Source organism: Carassius auratus, chromosome 35, assembly GCF_003368295.1.
Source record: "Carassius auratus strain Wakin chromosome 35, ASM336829v1, whole genome shotgun sequence".
NCBI classification, from domain to species: Eukaryota; Metazoa; Chordata; class Actinopteri; order Cypriniformes; family Cyprinidae; genus Carassius; species Carassius auratus.
Window position 1 is genome coordinate 17,596,608 of NC_039277.1, and position 21,855 is coordinate 17,618,462.

Here is a 21,855-nt window from a genome sequence, read left to right on the forward strand (position 1 = left end):
CATTCTGTCCGAGAGTGAATGCCCGGTCAGATATTGGTTTTAGCCTCTATGAAAATTCCCCTTTGTCCTGCGCATTTCCAACAGCAACAGCTAAGAGCAGTTAAAGCAGCGGGCATTCATCACAGAGGACAGCTGGCTAGTTCACAGTCATGGCGCTTTGACACACAGATCAGGCGCAATCCAAACACACACAGCACAGTCAGCCTTTTCAGTTCCCTCACCTTTAACTCCCAGAATTCCTGCTCAGAGAGTGGAGCCCCGCCACAATGGGGCCGCGGCGCAAAACGTCCTCCTCCGTGGCGAAATGCATTAGGTCTGTGTTTTCAATTAAGAAAGGACACCAGCGTGTAATGACTGGGACAGGGTGAAAGCTCACGTGCTCAGAGTCGGGACGAAGGGTCACAGATGGGAAGAGAGATGAGCAGATCCAGACCTGTACGGTAAACTACGCACTGTTAAGAACTGGGTTTGCATCACGATTTTACACGGACATGGAGTTGTGACCCATCACTGTACAAAGTGAAAAATTAAACATTATTATTATTTTTTTTTTTACAATTTCTAATTCTAAATGTGCTCACAGCAGTCAATTAATCTTTAACTAAATATGTTAGAATTTTGTGATTTATTTAGAATTAAAGTAAATTAAAAATAAAGCCCTACAAACTATAATTTTATATGCAACAATGGAATTTAAGCATCACAACATAAAATATACATTTTAATGTATGAAAAAATTATATTCTTTAAGGTAAATCTATTCTTCTAACATTTTAAGATTTAATATAGATTACATTTAATAGTCCTATTAATTTATTAGTGTTATTTAAGATTACATATATAAAAACATGCACCACACAAAAAATTACATTAATATGTATTTAAATGTTTAAAATTTTTTTACATAAATAAAATAATTATTATGTATATTTTCAAATATAATATGTATTTCAAATATTCCTTATTTCAATATTTAAAATATCCAAATTATTTTAAAAAATTCAATTTATTTTTAAAAATTCAATTTATATTTAATATACTTAAAATAAATATAAATATTATAAATAAAATTACATTAATGTATTTTAATACAATACATATATAATAAATATACAATAATTGAAAATAAATAATCAAATTCATATTTTAATACATTTATATAAATGAATAATGTATAGAAATAACATTAAAATGTAAATATTATAAATAATCCAACTGACATAACTAATACATGCATACATTTATTTAAATGTTATTAGTTATTAGTATATTAAATAGTGATATAAAACAGTTAAAGTTTTTTGCTTGCTAGCTTTCTGCATTTCATATTTTCTCCCTGCTGACCGTGGCCCCATCTGAACCATGAGTTGAGAACCAGTGCTGCAGATCACGCAGGGTCAGGCCTATTTTCCTGACGCACTCATATTTAGACTCTCTCTTGATGATAAGGGAGGAAAAACAGGGCTAAAACAGTTCCTCCGAGAGCCTGAATCTCCTTCCAGTCCGAAAGGAGCGGGGGAAGAGGGCCGAGAGGCAGTAACAGATAGAGATGAACCTAGAACATCACGTTATCAGGAGAACAGGGCCATCGGTGCCGCTGATGTACCGCAGGCTCTATCAGCACCACGACTGGTCATCTTACAGTTAAAAAGCCACATCTGACTGGCTGCAGCCATACGAAACCCTGCGCACACACTCGGGCATGTCAACAAACAGTGCGTTCGGCTCCAAGTTCTCACCGGGAGCGGGACAAAGCCTCCAAAGAGCCGGGAGAAACGGACACTCAACTGAATTTCAAAAGGATTTTTTTTTTCTCCTCTTCGTTTGATTCTCAAGGACACAAGCTTGAAGAGCAACTTGACAAGTAGTGCTTGAGTTTTTGGATCAGTGGAGACCAAGAGAGACAACTGAAAAGCAGAGAGAGAGAGACAGAGAGAGCGAAGGGGGAGGACAGAGGCAAGAGGGATGCATTAGAGCCATTTCACTGAATATGAAAGCAAACCTCCAACAGGCTTTAAAGAACACGGTTCTCTCAAGAGCACTACAATCTTTAACCCAAATACGTCTGGTTGCATTTCACACGCAAGTACACAAATTAATACGAGCACAAGCAAACGACATCTTAGTTTGCCACCCAGACTCTACAGTCGTCACAGACGTAACAACGTTTTAGACAACTAAACACAAACGACAAACATGTGGTAATGATCAGATGGGGGTGGATGGGTAATTAAATATAGGCACTGGCTATAAAAGCACATCGACGTGGTGCGAAGCCCCATTGATCAGACTCGGGCATATGGCTTTCAGCTTTGTTCCACTATAAACCAAAGCCCCAGTGTCTGTCTGCAACTTAAAATGAAAACATATTAAACAGGGCCGGCCTAGTCGGCCATCTTTTCTTTTTTTGTGAGGCTCTCGGAGACACTTTCAAGGGTTCAGTGAACTTCTTTCCTGACCTCCACTCTTCCCAACTTGATGATCTCCACTCCAGTCCTCTTGCAAACACAGAAGCGTCCAGTTCTAGGTTTTCATTAACCAAACCAAACACTTAAAGGGTTAATCAATGATGGGCGGAGCACGAGTACGAGTGAACAGCTAAACAAAACCACATTCAATACTGAAAGAGAGAGAAACTGCCCTCTGAAATGATTCTTTTGAAGGGAAATGTCAAAAGGATGTCTTCTGCCCTCAGACCTTTACCAACAGATCAGAGGAGAAAACCTCTATGCTCATGAACTTCACGAAGACACATCAGTCTGCCTCGCGTGGGACGACAGAGGAAGTGAAACATTATAAAATCTCGGATTACAACAGAAAACAAAAAAGGCTATGCGTGCCAGGACAGAAGTCACAATCTTCCTACTGAAATCATCTAAAACTGTATTTCACAACCTGGTTCCTGGAAGCACCTCAAACAACACACATTTGACTATATCAGACACCCCTATTTCAGGTTTTGGACCCTCTATTAGTGAGCTAATGAGCTGAAATACTGTGTTTGATTAAAGAAGATATCAAAAATCTTGCAGGGACCTACAGCAAAAAGCAGTAATTTAAGGAAATAATACAATTATAGAATAAAATTAATTAAAAAGAAAAAAAAGAGAAAAAAAGAAAAAAAAAAGCATATTTTGTTATTAATGTCATAAAAGCTCAAAAAAAAAAAAAAAAAAAAAAAAACACCATTTCTATTTTAGTTTGAAAAATAAAAAACAACAACGACAAAGCTTGATAAGTAGCCAACATTTTTACTTGACTTAAAAATAGTTTTTTTTTCTTTTTAAACATTGCATATTTGACCTATAGATAACATTGCTAACAGTTTTATTAATAATTTAAAATGTTATGTTACAATATTTAGAAATGCACTGAAATAGAAGGCTTTAAAATGCCAAATATATATTTTTTGACAATGAAAATATATATATATATATATATATATATATATATATATATATGGAAACAGAACCTATGCCTATATCAGACAATAGAAACGGAGGAAAAAGAAAAGCGCTTCAAATGCAAACACTGGCTGATAGTGATATTAGCTGGAAAGAGCTTGTGTTTACAGTTGTGCCTACAGATCTCGTTTGGGAATCAAGTTGTTTAAAGTCAATATTACAATAATCAACACTGACATATACATATTTACATTGTCTATAGAGCTGTCAATGTATTTAAACAACATTTTAAAAAAATATTAAATATTCAATTTATATTAAAATTAAAAAGAGCTAACCACCTCAAAAAGTACATAAAACATTGAAGGCCAGTGGTATTTAACAAGCCAGAGAGCATGCATGTTCATTAAAGCTATCTGTTAGCAATGCGCAGTTGGGGTAAAACCTGTCAACAGTCCGTCACTATAAAGTCAACTGCCCCGGAACATTTGAGAGCCGCCAGTGTTGCTCCACCTGCACAAATGAACACTTGCTGCTCAGAGACTGGGGGCAGGGCACAAACAGAGCAGTACGACCCTTGACCTCTTTAACTCCAACAGGTGTGCAGGCTCCATAAATAGGCAAGGAAAACAACAATCAAATTTGAATAAGAGTCTGTCACCTTGGCAGTCAAGAAAGTCTTATTCAACAGACCGTTTTCCAGCCTCCAGCTACTCAGCTGCACTTCCTGTTAACAGAAACTTTTCAAAGAGGTTTGCTCATAGCTGACTGGAAAGAGTTATTACGCCAGAAAAAGATTCTCAATTGGCACCACATGTGGCATCGGCTCATAGACAAAGGAAGGAGGTTATAAACAACGTCCGGTCCTTCTGGTTTGGTAGAAGAAAGAGCGGCCCGCCACATATGCTCCCACTTGGCCTGATCAAAAAGAGCCAGTTGTCATTTGTTTGTAGAGGTTAATGGCCAAAACCTGAGCTCGGATCCAGCAGGGAGATGGCGCACTCCTGTCTGAGGGGAAAGTGGAAGGTGGACTCATTCCATCTGGAAAAGTCCTCTTGCATAGCGGGAACCGGACCAACATGCAGCTGGAGCCATTGGGTAGAGTGGCATGGCGACAGGCTGTCACGCCAAGCCCTCATTGTGCCTGCTGGAACATGGCTAAGGAGATGGGTTTTGTGGCATAGCCTCCGCCACTGCTCATTTTAGCCACACGACCCATTTTTAAAGCTAACGAGCACACATGTCCTCAGCCTGCAACATCAACCCACATGAAATTCGAGACAAAGCCGGGCCTACAACTGCAGCACAAAGAAGGAATTCTGCTGCCAAGCTCCACCCCTCCACACCTCCTCCCCCGGATCGAGTGAGCGAGAGAGAAAGAGAGGGAGACAGAGCGAACAAGCCAGCCAAACAGCCATGTGCGTGTCAGACCTAATTCCCAGTGTGTGATCAGTCCTGAAGGCACATGCGGCCACTTCCCAGAAGGACGCCGCAGACAGCAAACAAAGACGTCCTGCACCCAGATCTTATCAGTATTGGTAATCCGCAAAGGTGCATTAACACAAACTGTGTTTTAGTGCGAGCAAACTGTTATAACCTATAAATTGTGACCAACGTGTCATTCAGAGCACAACACAAACAGATCCATTATTCTCTGTGTGTGTCGCGGAGACAGCTGAAGCCTGCCGAGATCCCCCAGGGTTTTGTGAGCAGCCTGCTTATGTTTTCTCTCCACAGCTGTGGTTCTGACTGGTGACCGTCATCTATTCGGTACAGAATTATTTCAATGTGAATAGCAGTCAAGCCAATGTCAGTTGAGTGAGTTACAGTTTTGTGACTAGTAAAAAAATGTCTTTGTTGAATACGAATTCAAGTTTCCAATTAGTAAATACCCAGAAAGGTAGCAGCTCACTGATTCGTCATGTTATCATAGCCAGTGTTAAGGTGCAACTACATTTACAGTTGTTTGGCAAAACTTTCCAAAATCCATTCATTTGAATAGAAATCCATGCAATTAAGAGTTTTGCATGAAGGCGAAAACATTCGCAGCGCAAATTCAACATATTGGCCAATAGACAGCTGCTTGTTTTGGAAGTGACTTCTGTGTGAACGGTACATCAATACACTACTAATAAACTTTTTCACCAAAATTTTGCAAATGTACCTAGTGCTTTGTTATTAAATATTCAACAAAAACCATTAAAGACCCCGTAAAATCTTCTTTGTGTTGACATACTTCCTACTTAAACAGGAAGTAGCATATCTTAACCATGAATCATAATTTGATATGCAGCAAAAAAAAGTTATTAATGAATATTTAGTATTTTTGTCTTATTTCCCGTCTATAACATCTAAAAATCTTTGATGAATCTTGTTTTTAATATGTATATATATAAAAACATATCCAAAAAAAAAAACACCCTTTAAAAACAAGATAAATTTACTTGAGAAACAAAACTGCATAATATTTTAAGACTTAGCTGGTCTCTTTAGTATAGTAATATTAATATCTTTAATACATTAAAATATAAACGAGGGTAAAATGTTGCCAGTGCAACAAGACAAAATACACTCTCTACAAATCTTAATATCTTATACAATGTTGCTTCAAATAAATGTATTTTGTTTTAAGGTTTATGTTTAATGCTTAAAAAATGCTTAAAACTCATAAATAAGTCATATTTTTGCATAGTATTTCAATGTAGACGGATGTTCGTATTCTTGTACTGGACAAAAAGTCCAAGATGATCAATAAAACTGACATAAATCAAAAGACACAAAAGTAGTTTTGCCATCATCAACACATCCTCCCATAGATCCTCTTCAGCAATAGAAAATTAGCACTTTCTGAGAATGTGAACAGCTTTGACGACATGTGAATGCAGCATAAAAACAAAACCAATGATCCAATGATTGAGAGGAAAAATAGGCCTTAGCCTTTCATAACCGCTTGCTACAAATCTCCAAAAGTTTATGTAAGTATTTCAGCCATTTTTTCTCCAAAGATGCAGGGCGCTGTGACACAATGCCCATTTAAAACTTTAACCTTGTCAGTGACAAACATGCCAAAACCTTAGTAATGCAAACACCACCCACGCCTGCTGGCAGCCAAGTGTGTGTGTGTGTGTGTGTGTGTGTGTGTGTACAATCAGCACAGCTGTGCTCCACTCAAGAACTTTTTAAAAGTGTGTCAAAGTCACAGCAGACTTACTGCAAAGGCCTGCCATGCCAGTGTAGCCGCCCGTCACAAAACCGCAGACCGATTTTCCTTAACATTAAACATATTACTTGTGTTTCTTAGAGAAGACGCTTACTGGGGAGTTCTTAAAGACTTCTGGTTTGGTGTTAAATGATTCCTTACCCAGAAAAACTCGTTTAGAGGATATGAGCCACTCCAAACCACGTTTAAACAGTTACTGACTCACTAGCTAGTTTTATGGGGGTACTGTGAACTCTTACGAGGCACAAAAGCAGGCTTGTAGTGGAGTCAAACACAAAGAATGACTTGTTCGCTTATCTTCCAGCATGTCTCGAACAATTCATTCACTTAACGTCAACTTAATGCGCCGATGACTTCACCTTTCATCCCAAACACAAAGACTAATCGTTCAGGTTAGGCAAGAGGCTCAAACTAAACAAAGGCTTACGGTGTCTTTTACAAGTAATTTTGCACAATTCCACCTTGTAGGAGTAAGTCAGATTACATGCTGGTGAACTGACGTTAAAAATAAATGCATTTCTAAACACTCCCAAGCTTTTGTTTTCTTTCTCCGGGTGTAATTTACAGACTGCTAACCCTTTTGGTTTGGCACGGGCGATTTGTCATGCCACACACTATTTCTGAATCCTATTCCTTTTTGTAGCTTCTCTTGCAGCTCACATATGGAATTACAATCATATTTACAGTTCACAACTAGCCTCTTTCCCCCCTGTTTTCAAGGCATTGTCAATAACCAGGTAAATATATGGATGGCACACAATTCTGACAGTGCTAAATATGTCATTTATGGCATATTATACCATCGGAAGGCGCTCAGCGGAGGAAGTCAGGCCCATCCATTCGTCTTGCTTATCTACCCATAAATCTCAGACGGTTTTGGGCTCTGCCAGTGAAATGACACACTCCTGCCTCCTGCGCTTCAGTAAGTAAAAATGATAAAGGCCTGTCAATAGTTTGCATACTCCGGCTCGGCAAGCAAATCGAGCCACCGCAGTGCCGCAGCGTTTCCATTTCCCCCGTCTGGCAGCCTCATTTCAAACCCTGATGGGAAAACATGTCCAACCACACACAGACGAAAACAATAAAACAATCACCTGCCGTAGAGAATCATCATTGCATCACATCTGTGACCCATTTCATCACATATTTTGATATTAGAACTATAAAAACATACGGAGTCCTAAACACTAAAAAAGTCTACATTTACTCCCAACTCAAAGTAAAACAAGAAATGATTATATCCGAGGGAATTCATTGGATAGTGAAAAAAAGTAAAACAAAAAAAAAAGTAAAACAAAACATGATTATATCCGAGGGAATTCATTGGATAGTGAATAATGTTAAAGTTTTAGTGTTACCTAAAATTGGTTTTCAGTTATTTGAAATTGAGCCAAATTTCACTTCACTTATACGCATAAAATTTTGTAAAATGTATTTAATCATAATAAAAAAAGGTCATTTTTATGATTGAATTTAATCAGATATTTTAATATTATACCCTTAACTGCAGCCTCAAAGTAGATACTAATCCCTAAACACCAAAAAGCCAACATTAAACGATGCTCACAACTCGTTTTACTTTTATAATCTAACAGGTTAGGGAGTAAAACAACATTTAGTGACAAATAACTTCTACAGGAATTCTTTGGATAACGAAAATGGTTCACAACAGCCAGTGTTGTATATCTTATGTCATTTTAAATAAGATTCAAATTAAACAATTTAAATATTAGATGAAAAACTTAAAAGTAGGATTTTTCATTTTAATAAATTACATTTAAGTACTAAAATGACAAACTAAAACTGAAATAAACTTAAAAGCTACAAAAAAAAAAAAAAAAAAAAATTATATATATATATATATATATATATATATATATATATATATATATATATATATATATATATATATATATATATATATATATATATATATATATATATATATATATATATATATAAATAAAAATTATGAACTACAAAAATGCTTAACACGAAAATAACACTGGCACCAGGGGAGAGAATGAAAAAGGGATTGTTGACACAGCTAATAAGGAAAGTAAGGAAAGGTTGTGATGACTGATGAATCATTCACAGAACTATAAACATGCATTAAGAAAGTAAATATGCCCAAATGTGATTCACGTTCAATCCGCTGCGACTCCCGACAAACAGTTCTTGCCAGGCGCTCACATCAAATAGCCTACGTTCATCTCGTGCTTCGTGTCACCGGTCCTGTGCTTTTTGATACATTTCAACCTGTTTGACTTCAAGATCTTCTTGTTCTCGCACCCACTGGCGCTCATTTCTCCACAGGGCGGCTGTAGGGTGAGACCGAGATGGGCGAGGCGTTCAATCAACAACAGCGATTCACACGGGGCACGAAGAGCCTGTGCGAGCATGTGCGGCCCCTGAAGGAGCCTGCGTTTGTTTTGTGTACCTAAAGACAGGCCATCTGAACGGGGGAGGTTAAACTCTCCGTGTCCTGTTCTTCATAGCTCATTAGAGCCGACGAGCAGACAGAAGGCAGGGGCGGAGGAGGAGGTGAGTGTGTGTAAGTGTATCCAGCACATGGGTCCCAGAAGGGGGAGCTGCAGCAGGAAATGGTGGATAAGTGGTGACCCAGGTTTGCTTTTGAAACTGATCGTCAGGAGCACAGCTGCTAGCTCTGCTCCGTGGTCAGGTTAACCACGCTTAGACAAAGAGAAGAAAAACAAGAGAAAAGGGAAATAACAGCCCCTCCATCACAGCCTGCTATATGATCATCAAACGTACTGCGCCAAGCTCCTCCTCCATACGCTCACAGCTGGGCTCTTCAAAGGGAGAATTCGCCCCCAAAGTAAAATCACGTGATTTCTTACTCGCCCTCAGACCTGTGTTCTTTTCTTTTTACTAAAGGAGATATTAAACTGCGCTTTTCCATAAAACAAAAGTAGTACTGCACGGCTCTAAAAATCAGGCATTAAACAAAACAAAACAAAAAATCAAGAAAGAATAGGTTTTGTTTTTCACTCACACCCAAAGCAGTTACTGTCAGTGAAATGATCACAGCTAATAGTTTTGGTGTATTCTGCTTTCCTGAAACCTGGCTAAAACCAAATGATTATTTTGGTTTAAATGAGTCGACTCCACCGAACTACTGTTATAAGCATGAGCCCCGTCAGACTGGTTGTGGTGTTGCAACAATATATAGTGATATTCTCAATGTTACCCAGAAAACAGGGTACAGGTTTAAATCATTATTAATACTTCTGTTTAATGTTACACTGACAGATATGCAAAATAAATCTATTGTGTCTCCACAAACTCATTGAACATAACCAAAACAATCCAAGGTTTTTAATTAGCACAGTGGCTAGATTAACAAATAAACAGACGCCACCATATCTAAATATTCCCTCACAGTTTAATAGTAATGACATTATGAATTTCTTCACTGAAATACAATAACAAATGTAGATTCTACAGCGCCTAATACTTCAGCTTCATTCAGTGCACCCAAAGATAAACTGATAAGCTTTACAACTATTGGACAGGAAGAGCCAAATAAACTTATCACTACATCTAAACTAACAACATGCCTATTAAATCCGGTTCCCACTAAATTACTGAAAGAGTTGTTACCTGTAGCAGAAGAACCACTTTTCAATATTATTAAGCCCATCTCAAATCTTCCATTTAAGTCTAAAAATTTTGTCTGCTCAATTGTGCTCCTTTTCCCCACCAAAAAAAATTCTCTATGAATAATCAGTCAGGTTTCAGGCCCCACCATAGCACAGAAACTGCACTTGCTAAAATTACAAATGACTTGCTTCTTGCGTCAGACCAAGGCTGCATCTCATTGCTAGTTTTACTTGATCTTAGTGCTGCGTTCAACACCATAGATCATGAATACCCATACAGTTTAGTAATCAATCGATGAGTATGTCAAGGACAAGCTTTAAGTTGGTTTAGATCCTACCTCTCCGATCGCTTCCTCTTTGTTTATTTAAATGGAGAGTCATCTCAGTTGTCACTAGTAAAATATGGAGTACCACAAGGATCTGTTCTAGGTCCTCTACTATTTTCAATATACATTTTTCCTCCCTTGTAATACTATTAGAAAATACAGAATTAGTTTGCTTTTTCATAATTTCCTCTACAGTCAAAAACCTGGTTGTTAAATTAGACAGCAAGTTGTCTTTTGAAAATCTTATTTCCCATGTTACAAAAACAGCATTCTTCCAACTTAAAAACACCAAGCTATGCTATGAAGCTATGCCAAGCTATGAAACCTTTTACCCGTTTGTGATGAAGAAAACCTAGTTCATGCATTCATGACCTCTAGACTGGACTATTGTAATGCATTGCTAGGTGTTTGTCCTGCATCTTCAATAAACAAGCTACCGGAAGTCCAAAATGCAACGGCTAGAGTCCTTACCAAGTCAATAAAATATGATCATAGTACCCCAAATTTATGGTCTCTGCACTGGGGTTCAGACACACTCTCTCTGTTTAAATCTAGATTGAAGATGCAACTCTTTGGCCAAGCATTCAAATAATGCATGTCATAATATTGTACTGCAGTTATATCTGATCAAATGCAAATTTGACATCCCTTGGTAACTAGGAATTACACAAGCTTCAGTCTGGATCCAGACAAAAACCTTAGTTGACTGAACACCGGAGAAGAGATGATGCAAACCCCTCATAGGACCTCAGATGATGCCAACCCTGAAACATCATAAACTAACAAATTTAGCTTTGCAAAGTTTGATTGCAACATATAATCATTGCTTTTAAGTGTTCATCTGTCTGAACACAACATTAACTGAATTTACTGTATATGAACCTCAATTTGTCAAACACCAAGCTACTACTATATATATTGTATAGAAACAATATGTAGAAACTTAATTTTCTGTAAAGCTGCTTTGAATAATTCAATTTCAATTCATGAAAACAGACAATGAATGAACCAAAACAAAGAATATGCATGACATTTTTTTCAGGTTTAATATACAATGCATGCTTGATGAACACTTACTGACCCCAAACGTCTGCTCAAACGACAAGTATAAATATGAGCATTTGTAAAATATATGCAGCAGAATTTGAGCCTATTCTTCACAAAAGAGGATCATATGTCATCAGAAGATAAGGAATATAGTGCATGGGTTCTATTAACTTCTTAATGTGCTTTATTTCATTATTGGATCCTGAGGATGAATAAATCGTCACAAAACTTTTTTGGGATGAAATATCCATTACTTGATGAAGCAGAACAGTTTTAGGGTCGATCTTTACAACGCTGAATATTTTGGTCCCTCTATAGACACCACATGTCAAAGCCTGCAGCACTTTACCAATCAAGAGGCCTCTAAACAGTTTTTGAGCAACCCAAAACACGCAAAATAGTGGCTTTATCATTCCAAAAGCACCAAAAGCACTCAAAACGCTCTTCGTCGCCTTCAAAGACACAAAAAGAGCGATGCACCAATCAAGCAGTGAGCACCAATCTAAAACTCCTTATGAGCAATAGTTAGCTATTAATGTGAGCTTAAAGGTCTCATTCATCACCGTGCCTTTTCCAGGTCTCAGCTCCGGCCTAGATAATGAAGACCGATCGGTTCCTCGCCGAAAAAGAAGAGGGTTCGTGACAAATAACCCAGAAGCCGTCCCTCATAGATCACCATATGGAGCGTGAGAGGTCACGAGATCCGACGGCCCGTTTCCCTGCGAGACTCACCCGGTTTGTGCGTCAGCACGCTTTGGGGTTTCAATCCAAATCCAGATCCGCTGCCAGTGTCTCACTGTAGCCTGTATTAGAGACAGGGCAGGCAATCTGGCTTTTGAGGTAATTCCTGCATTCGGGTCCAACGTGGCGACCACGGGAATACTGAGCCCCGACGTTTGAGCCTTTTTATAGGGCCTGGTGCCGTATGGACCTGTGGTGAGCCCTGATGTCTGCTGGAAACGCAGGCCAGGAGAACAGGCCAGGCATAGAGGCGTGTAATGGAAAACAAACAGAGCAGAGAAAGAGTCCTCGTATCCCTGCCCCCACAAACTCGCCTCCTCGCCCCACTCTTCCTCACCCTCGGTGAAGGTTAATGGTGCTGGAGGAATACAGATCAACGCAAGATGGATGAAGAGGTGCTGGAAAACTCTCCCGCAGGTCTGGAGTCTAGAGATTAACTAAATATTAACTAACAAAAAAACCCATACAGCTGCGGCCCTAAAAGCAATTAAAGACGCTCGCTCCTCCATCAAACACATCCCTATGAAACAAACCAGAGAATGGGCTAATGATATTTAGACTTCCCATGCTCCTTGTCCAAGTACATGTTGAAGGTTAGTACAGAAAAGCTCTTAAAGGGGAAGTGCATCTCTGCTGTGTTCAGAATATCATAATACTCTTACGGTTTCTGCAGGATATGCTATTTGGGTTCATTAAGGTTGCATTTATTTGATTAAAAATACAGTGAAAATTATAACATTACTAAAAAAAAAAAATGTACTATTTAAAAATAACCGTTTATGTAAAAAAAAAAATTGTAATTCTGTGATCAAAGGCGAATTTTCAGCATCGTTACTCCATTCTAATATTCTGATTTGAAACATTTCTAATTTATTAGCAATAATTAAGTGTTTTTGCCAGTAAAGACTACAAAAGACTCCCATTTCATATAAATGTGGTTTTGAACTTTTTCTATCAAAGAATCTTGAAAAAATAAATAAATAAATCATGGTTTTCACAAAAATATTATGCAGCAAAAACTGGCCATAAGAAACTTCTTTCAAAACCATCTTTATTTTTCCAAACATCTGCGCTTCTGTACCATAAGTTCCAATGATTTGATTAAACTGCAAAGAGACATTTTTACACAAACATGAAAGAAAAATGCTAAATACTTTTCAAGAGAAGAATCAGATGCTGAATTAAGTGGTAAAACATTACAATATGGTTAATGTTAGTTAATGCAACAGGTAACATGAAATAAAATGAGAAGCAATTATTAATCTAGATAATGTTAATATTTACTGTTTTTATCATTTCAAGCAGTGTAAATTATATTATAAATAAACATGAATCAATTATTCAAAAATACCATTAATAATATATTTTAATTAAAACAGTAAAAAAAAAAAACATTGTTAGTTCATGAGATCCACTACATTAACATATTGAATCAATGTCAAATATTGGCAAATAAACAGAATATAATGATGTTGTCATTTTATTATTGTTTTATTATTGCATAACTTGCTTGCTTAAAGATTCAAAGCCTCTTAAAGACAACTAAAGCAAACCTTTTGAAGAGCACGGCCTGGGGTTTATGTGCTTGAACTCTCTACTTCAGCTCAGTACAACTCAAGAATCACTGCCACATGAAGAAAAATTGATTCTGTACAAATAACATTGAATTTCACTTGCATTTAAAGCAATGCTGATAAACGCCTAATGAATGCACAGAGAAGCATGTCAACAGCTTCTTTCAAAACACTAAATGCATCGCTTATTGGCATGCATTTGAATGATCACCAATTATCTTCAGCTGAACGTATTGATTCAGACAATGAAGGGAAACAATGAGAGGCGAATGAGGGTGAGGTGTCTTCATTCAGGCCTGAACACGATCCAAAAACATCCCATGCCATACAAACACCTACAGCTTCCGTATTTTCACAGATGAGGGCTTAAGTGCTGCACGTCAGCACAGGAAATTCCATAAGGAGCAGAACGCACTATAACCCAGAAGATGACTAATAACTGATAGAGATTCAAAAAGGTATTCACTGGACAGTCAAACTTAATATGACAGCACCATATGCACAGATGGAGCACAGAGTGAATGCTGTGACACTAGGTCAAAGGTTCTTTTTTTCTGTCATTTAAAATTTTCATATTATTTCAAGATGTATACATTTATATTAATGTATTATAAAACAAACAAGTAACAATGCAAACTACCATAAATAAACAAATCAAAACAATTAACATTCTTCATTTTTTGTTCATGAAACCCAATGCATTAACAAATGTTAACATAATAAACCAATAAATAAATAAAATATTGTTAGTTGATGACCGGATATGCATCTTAAACTTCACTTGAACAATTTTACAAAATGGTTAATATTAGTTAAATGTAATATTTACATTAAATGAAAAGCATTTTTTTTAAATCTAGGTTTCTTATTTTTCCATTCACAATTACATTTCTAACTATAGGGTAAATAATAATGTTTTATTAACCAAGAAATGAATTAAAAACACCAAATACCACAAATTACTAAACTTTAAAAATAAAATAAGTTGCTTAAGCAACCCAATGCATTAAATATTGATAAAAAAGTAAAATATTAACCTAACTAAATGCATGAAAACAAAATTGCTAATTATTTGCCACATATCCATCTTAAACTTAAGAATGAAGACGTTGACTTTGCAATATGGTTAATGTTAGTTAATGCAATGGGTAACATGAAACAAATTAAACCACATTTATTAATCTAGGTTAAAGTCCACCCCCCCTCAATATTTTCCAATTATTTCAAGCTGCAAGAATAAACATTAATGTACTAGAAACAAATATGAGGTAATGCAAAATACCATAAATAAACATTACAAGCATATTTATTAATAGTTCTTCATTGTTGACTGGATTATGCATTTTAAACCGAAGTACAAACATATGCAAAAAATGGCATGCGGCATGTAAATGATAAAGATGTATTCATGCTTAACTTAAAAACTACTGATTTCAAATAGAACTTGATTTCAAATTGCATTAAAAAAAGATAGAGATTTCTCCAAAACAACAGTTTGGACCATGTTTGGCTGTTGGGGAGATCTAAGATAGCCATGTTATTCATTTAAAGAGGGCCCATGCGGGGCCTTGTGACCAAACTCCACCCGTCCAGGGCACTGGATGCGGCTCAACTATGTAGATGATGGAAGCGGAGCACATTCCAGTCAATCATGGTCTGAAATACATATGCAAGTGGCTACTGAGTAACATCTTACATTATACTACAAAATAATACAGGGAGAAACGAGAAGGGTGCCTATTAAATAATGATATTAGGGCAGTCTGTCATTGCTCAGTGATCCTGTCGAGAGGAAGCACTCCAAAGTCAAACTCCTTGATCCTCTCCAGATACTTGACCGTGATGCAGCTCTCAGGCTGAAGTACGCACAGATATTACCATACCGAGAGAAACACTACAATCCTCCAGAACAGGGTCAAACGCTACAGAAAATGACTGCCACATGCTTACTGGATGCACTTCATTTATCTCACAAAGGAGTTTGAGAAACATGAACTGCAAACTCCCTTTACCAAGGTAAAATCTCTACAACCTCGAGTAGCAATAAAAGCAATCCAAGATACCAAAGTTTAGTTGTAAAAAAAAATTTGGATCTAGATTGTGTAGTCACTGGTCTCCATTTGGCTCCATTTCACAACAATCTGAACACAGATCACCACAACTAAACTTAAGAGACTGAACTATTCACTTCATAAAACAAATAAACAAAAAATTTAATGTTTTGGCAGTTTTAGGGTATCTGCAAATTAATTCATACTGATTCTTGTAATGATTAATCATAGACATCCAATCAAAAGCTCACTGATAATGATCATAGTTATGCTTTCATTTTGAATTAAAACTAAACATTGTGGATTTTAACTTTTACAAGCAAGGAAAGATCACTAATTTCACCGGTTTATAATGCAAAACTATATTTCCGATCATTCTCAGTGCACTTAAGCACAAGGCATTGATTACACACCTAATGAATCTTTTTTTTTTGTACTATAAAAGCTTCATTGGGAAGTGAAAAGACAGATAGAAATATGGAGATGCCCAGCGAGCCCACTTTATTCCGACCAACATCACTTAAATGCACATCACATGCATTACTACAACATCTGAACTTCCCCGCAGAACGGATGAGCGCAGGAACTTGGTCAATGCCAGAATCCTCCATCTTTGCTTTGACAGACACGACAAATCAAGTCTGTCACGCATGTAAACATTTGAGTTCAACAGAGCATACCAACTAGGAAGACTAGCTTTCATTTGACGCCTGCAGATTTCTAGTTTGATTGAAATCGAGTGCTTTGGGTGGCAGCAGTAGTTTAGAATTTAACATTCAGGCTAAACTTCACCGTGAACTCAAAATGCGGTTCGTTATGATGTGATATTTCACAGTGTAGCTCTCCAAATCTCTGGAACAGAATTCCACAAGAATGAATTGCTGTTTTTTTTATTTATTTGACTGGTAATAAAGCTCTGCTAGACTTGCTCAAACAACCCTTTTAACTGAAGCACGTGACATGTGAAGAACACTACAGTCTCATTTCACAGCAGACCCTGCAGCAGAGAGCAGAGCTTATGCCCTCCACCACAACCTACATCAAAGGGCATTGTGGGTGGAGCGCTAACTTTCAATACATGGTGCAAATCTGTAGGCTTACTGTCAATCTGACTTCTCAAAGCTGCTGTGGAAAATGAAGCATTTACAGACAGACCATAAGATCTGATTTAATGCTGATCTAAAATAATATAAGAAAACCTCACATAACAACATGCAGCATTTCTGACTCATTATCTGCATTTGTAAAAGAACATTAGCTTATGCAATACTGCATTCAAATTTTTTTTTAAATACAATGATTTAGAATATATGCAACTGTTATTTAGTATTTTTAATCAAATTTTGAGCAGAAAATAACTTTTTTTAGTAAACAGAGATGTTAAATTATGACTGAAGTATCAAGTCAACCACATTGCATTGTGGGATACAGTAGAGTATTTTATGCAAGTAAGCTTACTATCATTCTATTTTTCTTTTATAATAGTATGTGAAACTGAACATAAATTGAAGTATGCATTTCAAATAGTAAACGGTGTAAGAAATAAACTTATTTTACATTTTAAATCCAATTTTGAGAAAAAACAACTGACTAAATTTAAACAGTCTCAATAAAAAAAGTAAAGAAAGAGGTTTAAAATCACAACTAATATCAAGTCAACCACATTGCATCACAACTATTGTATGCATACAAAAAATATGTGTATGTATACATTATATACTCTAGGAATTGAAGTACTATAGAACACTAAGCCCATTACCCATTAATTAATTTACATATTCCAACACTCAGTTTCCTCTAAACTGTAAAAAGATTCAAGTACCCTATGTTTTACAAGAAAGTACTTCAGTCTTTAAATTTCATTTGTAATTTAATGCTACTTGCTGTTTCTTTGCATTTATTTTTAAAATGTACTAGCAGTTTCAGTGAAATTAGATTCCACAGCAAATAGGTTTTCAAATATGTGAAAGTCTAGGATTCTTCCTTCAAAAATGTCTCAAGTGTGTGTACCAGCACTTTTGCAGACAAGTCACATCTTTCAGAGCATTATAAAGCAAGGCCCACTGACCTCGAATCTACCCAACTAGACTCTTTGATGCCTTTAAACACTCAGCAACGCTCTTGCACATGGTATTTCTGACGGCCCCAAAAGCAACAGCCTCATGCAAGATTTAAGTTGTACATCTTAAATTTGGCACTTCTGTGTATGAATGGCAGAAATGATAACGCAGACATAAGGCTTTTCTTTCCAATGGCTCCAGTAAGTTGAAACATACATTACAGCATGTGCAGCACCCGTTTTTTTATTCTTTACACACACACACACACACACACTTTCTGGTTTAATAAGGCTGATGGAACTGTGCCTCTTCTCTGATGAGAGATCAATAAACAAATCAGTTTATTCTGTCCCGTTATATCATTACGCCACTATGACACGGTCTTCTTCATCTGATCAATACACCTTGGGGACTCACATATGGTTCTGCCATTAACATCTACAATGCTAGAATTTGAAAAAAAAACCTCCAGCATTTCCGAGAACACGCCGCAAAACGTCCTGACTTGAGTTAGAATAATGGAAAATGACATCACTGGCTCGCTTTGAGATTTAACTGTCAAGTTATTACACCAACTGAAAGTACTGACATATACCATGTAGACCTGTGATCTTTGCAGCAGCGCGCCTCAGTATTGTTATTACACATCAAACGGCATGCATAACATGGTATTTGTGGTTAATTCCGATTGATCTTTAACAGCTGAGCATATTGGCAAACATATCACCAGCAAAAGGCAGATTATAAAGCTAATAGGATCACCGATCGGCAGCTTAATAAAGACATAACAGATGGAAAAGAAAGAAGGGGGTTGAACTTGAACCCTGTGACCTTTTGTGCTCTGCGTGATCAATACGACGCAAGCCACAGCAACAGAAGCATCAACACTGGTAATAAATATAGAACTTCTACTGGGTTTGCAATTGCCACCTAGAGCTATCACGTCTGCATTTCCACAGAAAACCGTGCAATAGTCCCGCAGGGTGCTTCAACCAAATTGTTCAGGAAAACACACACACACACACACACACAACCCGAGATCAGTGCTGCATGTACCATCTACACATCATGTAATACGATAAACATTCCCTGCATGCACTAAAAGAGGAGGGCTGCCCAGATGCCCTTGTTATGCAAATACAGAGTATCATGGCCAACTGCCAGCCGAGGGACGCCACGGCCATATTTATGAGAAATATATCGCTTTAATGCATCCCCTCCCCCTGCATATGACAGAAAGGAAAACAAATTCCTGCCCTGAATTCAGTCTCGGCTCGTTCGTCACGGTGAGCTCTACCTATCGGGGCTAATCCGGGTCTGCTGGAAGCAACCCCCCGGCCCTGCCTGCGTTGCAAGATTGCATCTTTTATTTATCGCCGCTTGGCTTTATTTTTGCAGAGCATTCCATACTGGGATGCAATCAGCCAAGAAACCCTCCCCGTGCAAGCAGGCTTGTCATTTCCCATCGCCGGAGCTCGGAATGAGGCGCACACAAAGGGAGAAAGCAGAATCAAAAGCAGAGAGCTCCACGTAGCCTGTTGGAAAAAGGGCAAGAGCCCTTGATCTTCCAAGACAGCCAGTCCGCTCGAGAGGCTCCGGGCAGGGAAGACACACATGGGCCAGTGTGTGCGTTTTCCTGAGAGCACAAACCCATTTTGGCTGAAGGGTGAGGGCACAGAGCCCAGCTGAGGCACCTCTTCTCTTACGGGCTATGGACATGGAGGAGGGGAGAATGGTCATGCAGAAATTACGTTCACTGATTGCATTACAATTCGAATTTTTTTAAAAAAAAAGGCACAAATGTGATTAAAATATTGAATTGTTTCCAAAGGGCGGAGAGGCATGGAGTCAATTGCGGGGCCTTTAAAAACCAAGGTGGATAAAGTTGCTATATGACAAAGCGTGTGAATCACTACATGCCAGAGTTGAATATCGCACTCGCAGCTACTTTGACAATTTCCAGGCGCACGCTGACATCACGAGGGCCTGCCGGAACGTATGCAAATTATTAGGGGACATTTAAAAAAAGAAATCGAGGCACTGCGTCTTTAAATCGCTATTCCTCCCACCCCTTTCCCAAATCTTTTCCATTTGACAAGCAGTGAAAGAAAATAAAAAGCCGCTTTTGTTTCCCTTCCTTTTGGAGGGTAAAAGAAAGCTGAAAAGACACAAACGAACATGAAAATGGGAACAAAGTGTCAATTTCAATAGGGATGCCTGACGGCTATTTGATATGCGCACCCACAAAATACAAAACCCACAGTGTTTTCGCTGCTAAAAACAAGCGTCAGAGTCTTGTTTGCAAAAACAACATATACTGGCGTATAATCCAGCTATTTTAGTTGACACGGCAACTCAACATCCAGCAGTTGGTCGACTTACTACGCCAATACCCCCCCCCCCCCCCAACGCTTTCACTTCAGAAAAATAAACACACCAGACAAGCTTCGGAAGGCTTGACATTTCAACCGTTTTACGACAAAACACACGATTACACCGTCGCTACACCGACTAAAGTGGAACTAAAAAACAAGTCCGAGGTGGAAGAACAACGAAAAGTCAAGTTAATGTGCTTTAAACACTGAATGGATCGAGCGACATCGAGCTCCACTTCCGCGCTGTTTATCTCACGCAGATACAAAAGCGCTACAATGTATTCAGAACGTTTCCCAGAACGCTCGGAATGTATCGATAAGCCGGAGCGCTGGGGGTCTGAGCACGAAACTAAACGACATCACCGGCACCCTGTCGGGAGATTTAAATCCGATGTATTCCATCCTTTGTTCGCCGTAAATTCAATAGTGCCTTTCATTTGACTCGTGTTCCTCTTTTAACCGACATTCGAAGGTTTTCTCTCGACTGTTTCTGCGTGAGGGTGACTGGAATCAATCGATTTAAACGTTTTCCAAGCCGCGGGTTTACATCCACACTCACCGACTTGTAATACGTTGTCCACACAGCCGCTCTCCAGCAATGCGATGCCGCGTCGGAACGGTAACCGCGTCTCGTCTACGTTCTCCCCGTTAGACGCGTTCTCCTCTCCGCCCGTGTTGAACGAGGAATACATGCAGATCTCCCGTTCGCTCCTCGGGAAAGACCAGTAAACGATCCGCCGCTGTACGGGCTCCGGGATGCGCTCGAAACGCTCCTCCACCCGTTGGAACGGCCACTTCTCCGCTACTTTCCGCGCTGCAATGTCCAGGAGCGATTCGGGGCTCTGGGTTTTGCTGGATCCCCCTTGGCCAGAACCCGAACCGCCGCATACTGTTCCACCGGCTCGCTGCCCCTGTCTACACGTCGTACTATACCCGGGTCGGCAGCAGAGCCGTTTAGCTGGGGGCTGCTGAACGCGCTCCGCCATGATCGCACTGCTTTAACGGCAAGGGCGGAAGTCGCCGTACTATATAAACGGGATAAGGAAAGGGAAAGGTTGCGACGCGCATCGATTGTTCGCCGTGTAAGGACAGCCTGAACTTATTTGGTCAAAAGGGCGGGGCTTCGGAGACTCTGCGTAGACAAAATAAGAAAGGGGCGTGGCTTGCGTGTCTGCAGCCGTGCTAAAAACGAATGGAAGGCGGAATTCTCGCGCGTCGGCGAATCCTTGCTGGAGTCATAAGTTCAACAGGAAGAGGCATGAGAGTTTGGAAACGCTCATGGTTTTGTCGCCATCCATAAACTAATGAAGGAAATATAGAAGTTGTAGGTATTAGCGGAAATTAAAAAAGCAGACATGTAACGTTACCGTAAATAAAGGACAGAGGATGGGTGGAGTCTCGAGCCTGCGTCCCACACAACCTGCCAAAATATAC

General features: G+C 38.6%; 1 protein-coding gene across 1 annotated transcript in view; it reads right to left on the reverse strand.

Annotated features, from left to right (window-relative positions):
* The window catches only part of LOC113054719 (zinc finger SWIM domain-containing protein 6-like), a 68,715-nt gene extending 47,192 nt beyond the window's left edge, over nucleotides 1–21,523 (reverse strand). Inside the window, exon 1 of the mRNA XM_026220464.1 lies at nucleotides 20,981–21,523. Coding sequence (XP_026076249.1) covers nucleotides 20,981–21,407 — 427 coding nt within the window. The 5' untranslated portion in view covers nucleotides 21,408–21,523. The remainder of the gene's footprint in view (nucleotides 1–20,980) is intronic.
* Between the last annotated feature and the right edge of the window lie 332 nt (nucleotides 21,524–21,855).